Source organism: Lupinus angustifolius, chromosome LG04, assembly GCF_001865875.1.
Source record: "Lupinus angustifolius cultivar Tanjil chromosome LG04, LupAngTanjil_v1.0, whole genome shotgun sequence".
Taxonomy (NCBI): Eukaryota; Viridiplantae; Streptophyta; class Magnoliopsida; order Fabales; family Fabaceae; genus Lupinus; species Lupinus angustifolius.
In genome coordinates this window covers 24,198,212-24,209,524 of record NC_032012.1, presented here as the reverse complement: position 1 = coordinate 24,209,524, position 11,313 = coordinate 24,198,212, and the positions used below count along the sequence as shown (strand labels likewise).

The window sequence follows — 11,313 nt, the reverse complement described above, 5'->3', positions numbered from 1 at the left end:
TGGGTTTTTGTTGGATGATTATGTGTGAAAGATAATGTCTAGAGAAGAGAGAAATGATTGAAGAATGAATTTTTTTGATTGAGAAGATTGTTGTGTGACGTAGAAGATTATACTTTTTGGATGATTCTAGTTATCTTTTGGTCGAGTATTCTTGGGTATAGGTGATGAATGAAAGATTTGTTTGGATGAAATTTGATGTAGGATTTTTTTGAGAATGAATGATTTTTTTGTATTGTGATTTGTTAGACAATAAAAATGATGTGGTTTATCTTTTTATAGGCTAAGAATTTTAGCATATGCTTAAATCAAATGCAATCTCCTAATTAATTCAAAGGAGAGAAATAAGGAAACCCGATTTGTACTATTAAAAGAATATCAAAAATTTGAATTTCGTCATTATGACACAATATTTGAAAATTCAAAGTGATCAATAATTACATAATAAATTTATAATATATATTTTTGTATTTGGGATCCTTAAAAATGTATTTTTCAATTAAAATGTCCAAACAATTTTTTCTTAGAAAGTCTAAAATTATTTTAAACTACGTTAGCGTAGGAATAATAACTTTTACTCTAAAAAAAACTATATTTGAATTTAATTTAGATGGAAACCTTATAAAAGTATTGTTATTTTTGTAGGGTCGTAAAAAATGTTTTTTCTTCCTATTCTTACCGCATGCATGAGAATTAATGAAATTTTGTCATTGTAAACATTTTTTTAAAGAATTGATTCTAGCTAATAAGTTACCATTAAGTCACTTAAAAACTATTTTTAATTTTCCCTTTAAATAAAAAACGAAAATGGATAAAACATAAGTTATCATGAAGTTATTGATTATCCATTAAATACTCTTTTCAAATTTTTTTTTTTATCTTTGGAAACAATTTTGCGAGAGAATTCAATTAAACCTCCTTTTGAAATTCAAATTGAAATTTATGCAATTGATCATTAAGCCAAAAAAACATTTTTTATTTGTTTATAATTTAAAAAAAAATTATTTTAAGTCGGACAAAATTAAGTATTCATGCTTAAAAAGTGTGCAAGTAGAACTACATTAATCTAATGTTGAAAGTAAAAATATTACTATTATTTTGGAAGATATGAGCATGTGGGATGCATGATAGCAGATTTACACATGTATCAACATTTTGTGGAACTATAAACCTGTGCTCCGCTATTTTAGCTGAAGTTAAACCAACACACATAGATTCCTTTAAGTTTTATGATTCATTTTCTTTAAATATTTCACAATGGTACAGAATAATTGATTTGATGATAGAATAATCGATTTGATGATAGAATAATCGATTTGATGATAGAATAATCGATTTGATGATAGAATAATCGATTTGATGATAGAATAATCGATTTGATGATAGAATAATCGATTTGATGATAGAATAATCGATTTGATGATAGAATAATCGATTTGATGATAGAATAATCAAAAGTGAGACTTCCAACATTTACAGTATAAACAAAAAAATAAAGGATAAAAACAAGTCAATTCTGCTGTACAATTGCAACAGTGACAAGAAAGCAGGTGAGTGCTTTGTAATTTAACAATTGGCAAATGGTAACAAGGGAAAAGTTATGATATATATGGAGTAACATGTTTTTAAAAACGTATACTCAATCAATATATTATTTATTAATTTATCTGTATTATTTTTATTTAAGAGTTAATATTGATTAAAAATGAATGATAAATAATATAAGGATAATGTGAAAAATTCTTACACCGTTAGTACATACATATTTTTTTAAAAATTATTAGATGGTCCCTTTCGGGCATTACATGATTTATATTTTCTTTTAACTCAAAAGAGATTAGAACGGACGTTGGTTCAAGTGGTACATGCTTGATTCCCTTTAAGCAAGAACCTGGGTTCGAGTGTTGTGGATGGAAAAATGTCCGTTGGGAGAGTTAGCCCCACTTACCTGTGGATATGCCCGGCTCGGACAGGATTGCCTCCAGTGCGAGGATACCTGGATATGCCCGGCTCGGACATGATTGCCTCCAGTGCGAGGATACATGTGGGAAACCAAAAAAGAATGGTAGTGATGTCAAACCATGAGATATTTTTAGAGAACTTGTTAAGGAGTCAAATATAATGAAAAAGTTATTGGAACGTGTACTTTTTTTATATTATCGAGAAAAGAAATAATCTAAACTTATGATCTTTTTCATTTCTAGTAAGCTTAACAAATGTGGTAGGGACACTTGTTAACAACATGTTGACTATTATATCAAGCATAGTAAAAAAGTAACAAATTTGCTACTATAAACTCTAAACGTGGTTCACAGTACAAGTCACAACTCACAAGCATTTATAGTTAAAGTTTAATCAAGTCTCCATTGATAATATACTAAACCGTGTAAAATCTATACATTATCAAAATAAAAATTTATACATATATATTATAATATTCATTATTTATTTGGATTATTTTGTCTGAAAAATCAAGAATAGTTACCAATGTTATTAGTATAATGAGATTAATAAAATAAAGTTCATCACTTCACCTTAGGCCACATAAGAGGAACGATCATCTTCATTAATAAATATGTAATTGTCACATAATAACACATAAAAGGTCATATGTAATAATACTTTTATCCATTTGTTTATTATAAAATCATATTTTTATTATTAAAAATATAAATAAAAATAATTATTTGTCTTTCCATTAATGGAGATGATACTTGTTTGATTAATAATTATGGGGTGGAAGTCAGTTTAACAAAACTGTAATAAATGATGTTTATGGAACCAATAGTTTCTATGCAGTAGCATTTAATAACCTACCGGTCAACTTCACTTAGTTTTATAGATTGCACTTTTCACCTTTTTGTTTATGTCACAAGGTATGATCAGATATTGGAGGCCAATCAAAAATCAAAGTTGAATCTTTTATTACAAAGGAGTGGCAGAGGATCAACTCAAAACAGTGGTCAAGATAGCAAAATAGAAAACCCTGGTATCAATGTAACCAAAATTGTTACTTAACATATATTTACAATAATAATAATGTGTTGACAACGATGAATAATACATTGACATTGTATAGATTATACACTCTTAATATCTTGATGCATATCTTTTTGTGAAATCATATTTGATACTGATCACTGCTAGGAAACACACGATGCCATGGGACCCGTACAGAAATGTCACTGGCCGATGAGTGCTCCAAGAAGCATTGGATCTAATACCTGTAACTTTCTCTTTATCATTCCTGCTTATGTTTACACATGGCTAAGTTTTGGGATGATTTGCAGTTTTGCACAGTTCAGTGACAAAAACAATTCGTCCACATCATAATTGTGCTCATTTTTTTTATATCTGCTTCATATGCAAAATGTATATTCCTTTTTGCTAATATATATATATATGTCATTAACATTATTTTCTGAAAAGGAAATAAAATATAGATGATTTAAGAAAAGTAGTGTCCAAATAACATCAACCCAAAGGCCTAGTTTGATCATGTTGAAAACTTGACCATAGTTAATTTTTATTTTTGGTATATGACTACATTTACTTTTTCACTTACACAGGAAGGAAATGAAGTGATTATTCTGAGCTACATTTTTTGCTATCATGAGCACTTTTCAATTATTTACATAGAGGAACATGAACACGTCTTCAATCATCTTTCTCCCAGAAGATAGCAATTGACATTCGCAATGAATAATTGTTCTGACAAAATGCAAAATCATGCATGTGATTGCTAAAACGATCATAACAATAATCAATGCAGCAGAGCATATAGCAGGGATTCAAATGAAGATCCAAGCCATAGACTACCTAACAAACAATGATTAGTTGATTACATATAATAGATATGTACATAGACACTCCCTTTTCCTCAAATGACAATGTAATTGTATACAAACTTCTAGCTACCTAGTGGAGAGTAAAGCCATTTTCTTCTCCTTTGTAAATTGTAATATCCAGATACAAAGATATACTACTACACACAAGAGATACAAGACCACAACAGGTTTCAAAAATGTCAAAGGAACATCAAAAACCAGCTATTAACTCCATGCCAATTTTTTTTACCGTCTGTGTTATCTCAACCCCATCGAAAATAAAAGGCTGGGTGTAGTGTTAGTACTTAGTAGCATTAAGAGTGAGTTGTCAAGTAAGATCGATTCTACACGTATTGTCAGGTGCTGGAAGTTGGTACACGAGAAAGTTGTAACATATGTGTTCTTAAGCTACAATCCTTGATCTGCAAGAATTTTTTAGATATAAAACAGGAATAAGAATATTGATAGAGGAGTTGGTGCGTGAAAGCTTCAGACACTATGCTTTTACCTGCATGGCTGCCAACGTCGACAAAAAGTCCTTGCATTGTTCAAGTAAAAACCTTTCCTTTGAGGTGATCTTTAGCATTTCCGCCACCAAACAGTTAGTTTCTTCCACCTGCTGGAAACACGAGATATTAGATACACTACTAGGAGTGAAAATATGCACTTAACCCTAACACAGCTCCCACTTCCTCATTATCCTCATTATATATGAATCGTGTCGTGAATGTCCTAGTGAGCTTGATTGTTTCATAGTTAAGACCCCACCTAGTGAACTTGGTTGTTATTGCTACAATTAATCAGGCTCATTTTCACCATATTAGTTAAAATGCATGGGCTAGTTAGTGCTTCCTAATGCTGATCGAAGGGATGATTCAAGGAAACATTCATCAATAATTTCCAAAATGGAATATAAACATGCGTTTTGAGCATTCAAGTCAGATTTTAAAACTGTAATTGGTATATGCTACATTGGAACTCTGAACATTTAATAGGCACTACTCTAATGGCAGAAGTAAGGTGAAAGCAAACATGGTAGAGATTGACATGTATCCAAGACATAACACGAGCAAAAACATGCTAACACGACAAACTCTAAAACTTCATGGAGAAGAATGGGATAGAAATAAAGGGCAGCCTAATGCACAAGGCTCCTACAGTCCTACCTAGTGGGGTTTGGGATAGGAATGTATTACCTAAATTATACTACCACATAAAAGCATGAAATTGCTATACCTTAAACATGGCTGGTAGCCCAGTATGTACAAAAAATGTTTAGTAGGTCAAAGTGTCAAACAAGCATAAAATATTAAATTATTATTTTTTGTTGAAATGAATGTCACTATTATATGCCATTCAAGGAAAAAGACTACTCTTTTGAAGTGTCCACACTTCATAGACTAAGACAAAGCTTAAGCAGCGATAAGTAAGAATATATTACATTAAGAAGAAGATCAACCACACTTGTAAAATGACATCATATACTTATGCAAATTAGGCAAGATATCTGTCCTTTTTACTGTATTAATTAATTTTCACTTAAATTTATGATCATTATGATATCAAGATCATGTGTTATATATTGTCTACCAGTCAAACTATTGACCATTGAGCTTTTTCAGTTTCTGCATAAATGAAAAATAAAAAAGCTTGTGCTTAAATTCTATTTGAGTCAAAATTATTCAATTCATTATTGATTATATTCATGAAAACAATAACTGTGATACTTTAAACGGTAAGGTGACTATTTGGTGAATAAAGTTCCATTATCAAGTTAAAAAGGGGTAAAGGGGGATGGGGAAACCAACAAGCTTATAGGCCACATTGCTAAATTTGGCTATATTTTCAAGAATTTGAATTCCATGGATTTTTTATTCAAAAAATTAGAAGAATGATAATAATAATAATAATAATAAATTAATAATAATAATAATATGGTAGAATAGCTTCAACTAGCTTGACGAAATGTTTGATCAGTGATTGAACAAATCAATCAAAGTCTTACTTCTAACTCAAATCCCAACTATAAAATAAAATTCCGAAAAATATAAATCCACATCTTCATTTAAGTGGTCCTTATTATGCACAAGTTAGATGACATTAAAATAACACATGCACCTTACTGAAAAGCGCCTAAAGAAGAAAATAGAAAATCACCTTTGACGAAAGAGAGTATATCGAGGATCCCATTGCCTGCATCACATCAACTGCTGACCCCAAAGCATCCTTTAGATTTGGTACATCAGCCTGATAAAGAATAGAAGTTTAACATTTGACAATTTATTTTAAAATAGTTTAACATTTGACAATATATTTGGAAAAGGCAAAAGGTAGCACATACTGTTGCTTTTTCAACAACTGGAAGGCGGAGGGTACTGGCCCTCAAAGCTTCGGTTGCTCCAAGCAAAGAACTTGAGTGGTCTCTATCTAGAAAGGCCCATTCTTCCAAATAAGACATCTATAACCAACCAAAATAAACTTAAATTACTACATAATAAGAAAATCATTAGCATTGTTAACTATGACTACCATGTAAACATAACTTCAAATCCGTTTAAAATAATAATTTTGAAGTAACACATGTTTTTAAAATATTACCAAACACCAAAGTACGCATCAAAGGTATAAACAGGCACATCAGCAAGGATGCGAGTACTTATAAACAGAAGCTACGTTGCAAAATACAACTTGAATTTGATCTGATTATCACCTTTCATGAGCTACATGCATTGCACAAGGGACATTACTTTAAAATTGTATGCTCGGATTCTCGGAACCATACCTGTTCCTTTAGGATGGAAGTTAGCTTTAACTTTTGCCTCAGCAGTAGCAACTTGATTCTTTTAAGTATGACAGAATGACGAAGTTCTGAGATTGTCACCCATGCATTCCACAAATGTCTCTGTCACAATGAAAAACATTTAGGTTAGCCTACACTATTTTATGATGTGGTAGTACTGTTATCAGCCAATAGCACTACCATTCTCATCCTAAACATATTATAAGTAAGTTATTTCACAACAGATGAAATTAGAATTGCAATTGCAAACCTATATGCAGAAAACACAAATTTTGGCAGTGTGCAACAGCCTCTCATGATAAAAACTCTGTAACCTTGTCAACACTCAACACAATACAAAACCGAGGAAGCATGAATACCACTCATAGTAACAGAACTCTGGAGCCTATAATGTGATTTAAATAAGGCTCAAATGGTGTCAGCTTCATCACATGACTCAGGATGAATATGATATTGGTCTACACTACGTTACCAAGAATATTACTTAAGGTAAACTTAAACCATTTCCACCAACTATTTCTATTTTCTATTCATGTACTTAAGGTATGATCATTCCACACATTCCTTATCTTTACATGTAAATATGTAATCAATACTTTTCTCCATATAGATAGAAGGTTTACTTTTTTACATTTCATTTTCTTTTTGTACTACTAAGAGTATTCCCTCACCCTATGGGTAAGGAACTAATCCATTTCGGGGTGTGTGGCTGTCCCTCCCAATAAGTATCGCTCCCAGGAATCAAACCATTAACATTTTGGTCTTTTTGGGCTCCAGCGGGGCCTTACACCACTAGACCAAAGCCTTGTTGGTTATTTACATTTCATTTGAATCACTTTTTGTAAACTTCTAAACTTTACTAATTGTAAACTAGCACCAAATATGGGAACATGCTACTTTTGGAAAAACTCCTCGGTATTCTTTATTAACACACTAGATCTCTCTATCGAATGAGCCTGCTACTATTAGAAATTAAGTGATAATATGATATTGGTGAAACTTAAGATCTCCAAGTACTTAAAAGCAAGAAACTCTGGATGAGAAATGCTATCTACATTTTGTAGGTTTAGATGAAAAGTCCAGGAAAAATACATAATGACTAACTAGTTCCATTATCTTAGTCAATGTGCATTCTGAAACCAAGTATGTTCTCTTGAAAATGTGGCATCAAAAGTCCCCTGAGCAACAGATCCATTCACTCTTCACCTTAAGACATTAGCATCCTAAACTTCCAGAACAGGGCTTCTCAAATTATAGTTTAATAAAGCATCTGGGAGCACATTATATTGTATGTTATAAGTATGACAAATCCCCGTTCCTCTAAATCATTACACAAAATTTGCCACACTACATTAGCTTAAATGAAGCAATTACGAAAACAAAACCAATTTGAGATATGCATATCAACTAAAAGCAACAAAAAACATGTGACCTAAGACAAATTCAACCATACCTCAGCATTCAGTTTCTGCGTCATACAGGTAGCATCTGCCCTTGCATTTACAAACCGCCACTGCACATACCGGTTATACAGAAGCCTCAACATATGCGCATCAAAAATATGATCCTGCCCTATCTTCCCTCTCCGCACCTCCGCGGAGAAGCTAAGAATTGAAGGTGTATTGCTAGAACTACTATTCATAGAACTAGCAACCATGCTTCTCACCTTAGAAGGACTAGCATTCCCCTTAGACGGTGACGATGCCCAAAGTTTACTTGGCGAAGCAGGCCGCGCATTCCCCCTAATCGGAGAAGCCATAGTTCGCGGCGACAACACAGGACCATCACTATTATACCTTTTCAACTGAGAAGCATTATTCCTACTTGTAGTTGTCATTCTTGAAGCAGGGCTCGTTGATAACGGAGAACCGGGATCCTGCAACCGCCGCAGGCGGCTATTAGTCTCCTGCCAAAACCTCGCAGACACGACAATGCCACGTGGCTCCCTTAATCCCTTAGCAGCACCAGCATAGTCATGTGCACTTGAAGTGCTACCAGAGGAGACACTATCAGTATCAGAAGCAGTGAGATCACAAGGTGGCAATGGCAATGAACAAGCATTCACTAACTTCAGTGAATTAGAATTCCCATCAGAACCCTTAAAAAACTCATCTTTTTTATGATTATCTTTACCCAAATCCAAACTCAACCCTCCTCCAATTGCATCAAAAGAAGCCCTTCTACTACCAACACTACCCTCCAATGCTCTCACCACTTTCCCAAATCCATTCCCAACATTCAAACTCCTAGTCAAATTATTCGGACCCGAATTCATATTCCGGGTCCGACCCGGCCACCGATGCTGATCCACGGGCTTTGAGTTCTCACCCTGATCTCCTCCCCCTCTCACCGGCGTCGCCCTCCGACGCTCCGGCGTGGTCGCCGTTTTCCTCGCATTGCCCGAAACCGGCGTCTTCGCCTTGCTAATCGGAAGCGAAAAGGCCTCCCCTTGAAACGAAACCGATAAGCTCCGGGTCGAAGTTACCAAAAGCTTCGCCGCGGCGGTTGAGACCTCGCCGGAGGCATTGTCGGGGACTGGGGTCATGGGTCTAGGTCGCCGCCGGTCCACCGATTGCGACCGCTTCGAGACCAAAGGGGTCGAATTGGTGGAGCGTGAAAGAAGCGGGGATTGGAATCTTCTAGAAGAAGAAGACGAAGACGAAGAAGTTGTCGTTGTTGTTGAATTGGAGATTGAAGAAGGTGATGGAGACATGTACCTTGAAGAAACTTGTCTCCCTTTTGTTCTTCTAGGTACAGTGTTACCATTCCCATTCTCTGATTGTTGATGATGTTGTTGTCTTGAAACTTCTGAAATGGTAGCTACCACCATTATAGGGCTATGACCTTATTCTGAAAAAATGGGAAAAAATCAGAGCTTTAAACATGTGAGATTGGTGGATCAAGGGGTTATAGGTTAGGTTGTGAAATCGAGAAATGGGTATGAGTCAGATTCAGCATTGAGGGGTCAGAGTGAGAGAAATAGTTTCGGGATTTTGCAGAGAAAAAGGGGAAGTAGGTGAAAACGAAGGAACTGTTGAACTTCAACAGTGGAGAAGAGGAGAGTAGAGTGTTTTGCAGTTGAGGTGGGTGAGGCTTTGGGTTTTCGTTTTGGTTTTGGTAAATCTTTGGAAGAACGTTATGTGAAAAAAGAAATTAATTAATTATCTAATAACGATTAATTGTATTCCTTTTTTTCTCACACTCAACATGCATTTCTATATCCTATAACCTAATAAATAACGATTAATTCATTTTTTATTATTATTGATTTTTCAAAAAATATAATACAATAAATGATAGATAATTGTATAAATCTTTATACGAATAATGTATATATATTATACTCTAAATAATATTACTTCTCCCTCGTCATAACTTTTTTTACTACCAAAGTATTCCTTCACAATTTTTGGTAAAAAATTAATCTCGGAGTTTGTGACTACCTTCTCAATAAGTATTACTATCAATAATCAAAACTTTAACATTTTGATCACAATGATAACTTTACATAGTTTAACATTAGATTAACTTTAAAGTGGTGCCTTGCCATGAATAAATTTCTATCTATCATCATTTACTAGAAAGGAAAGGAAAACGGGAAATAAAAAAATTACTACCATTCAACCACAAATAAACAATAGAAGGAAGTAAGAAGTTTCATAATGGAAAATTCTTTACAACTTCTATATCTTTAATATTTTCTTCCTTTCGTTTGATAGATACAATTTTGTGATCATCCAATCACATGATGTCTATTACTAGAAGAGCTTGATGGTAATATTAATTGTTTTGGAGATAACATTCTTTCATATTTCAAACCTAATTATATAGATTTGTAAAGAAATTAAAACACTATTATTCATATTAGCTTTATTTGGTTTCCTACTTTCTGAATTGATTATAGATTTCGTAAACTGTAACCAATTGATAGAGTATTTCCACCAAGCACATATATAAGCGTTAGTTCTCATGCATCAATGAATGTTTTTCATTAAAGTGGATTTATTTTCATGGAATTATTAATTTAGTTAGTAGCTTGGCATCCATACAATATTTGATAGGATAAGTTTAAAACTAATTAAAGCATGTTACACATATTAATGAAGGTTGTGTTAATAGTTCATAAAGTTAAATTTTTGCTTCTTCTGCTAAGGATCACGTTAGTAAATAAATTTATAACTACTTTTATACATAGTTATAGAGTTATAAAATTGAGAATAAAGTATATATTTATACTAAAATATATTCTTCAGCCATACAATTATTGTATATGTTCTATTTTTTAGTATTTATAATTATTTTTGTAAAAAAAATAGTTAAATAAGACATATATTATAATAATAGTGATTGAAGATAATAATTTATCTTCTCATATCAAACAAATATTTTATTCTCTATAAAATCTGTTATAACTTATAACCTTCATCAGCTTCTAAGAGTCAACTTTACAAATAAGAGATAAATTAGAAAGATGACTTAGATTAAAAGTTAAACTAGTAACATGGATGGACATCATCTGCTATCTCAAAACAGTGTGCCAGTGTCACTGTTTGTGATTGGTTAGAAAAATAATTAACTATTAAAATTTTAATTTAAATATATATATTTTCAACCAATCATAAGCAGTGACACATGGAGTGATACATTTTGTAGTACAGCAGATTTACTCCCTTAATAATATAGCTAGTG

General features: G+C 32.8%; 1 protein-coding gene across 2 annotated transcripts; it reads right to left on the bottom strand.

Annotated features, from left to right (window-relative positions):
• On the bottom strand, window positions 3,652–9,756 carry LOC109346413 (QWRF motif-containing protein 2-like). Of its 2 annotated transcripts, none has more exons than XM_019585953.1 (6): window positions 8,078–9,756; window positions 6,607–6,726; window positions 6,166–6,282; window positions 5,982–6,071; window positions 4,333–4,443; window positions 3,652–4,246 (listed from the first exon to the last, which is right to left on the bottom strand). In XM_019585953.1, exons 1-6 carry the CDS (start codon window positions 9,452–9,454, stop codon window positions 4,181–4,183), a joined length of 1,881 nt encoding a protein of 626 aa, XP_019441498.1. In that variant the 5' UTR covers window positions 9,455–9,756; the 3' UTR covers window positions 3,652–4,180. The 2 variants fall into 2 exon arrangements, with proteins under 2 accessions (XP_019441498.1, XP_019441499.1); XM_019585954.1 differs by having other exon boundaries at window positions 4,333–4,440; window positions 8,078–9,755.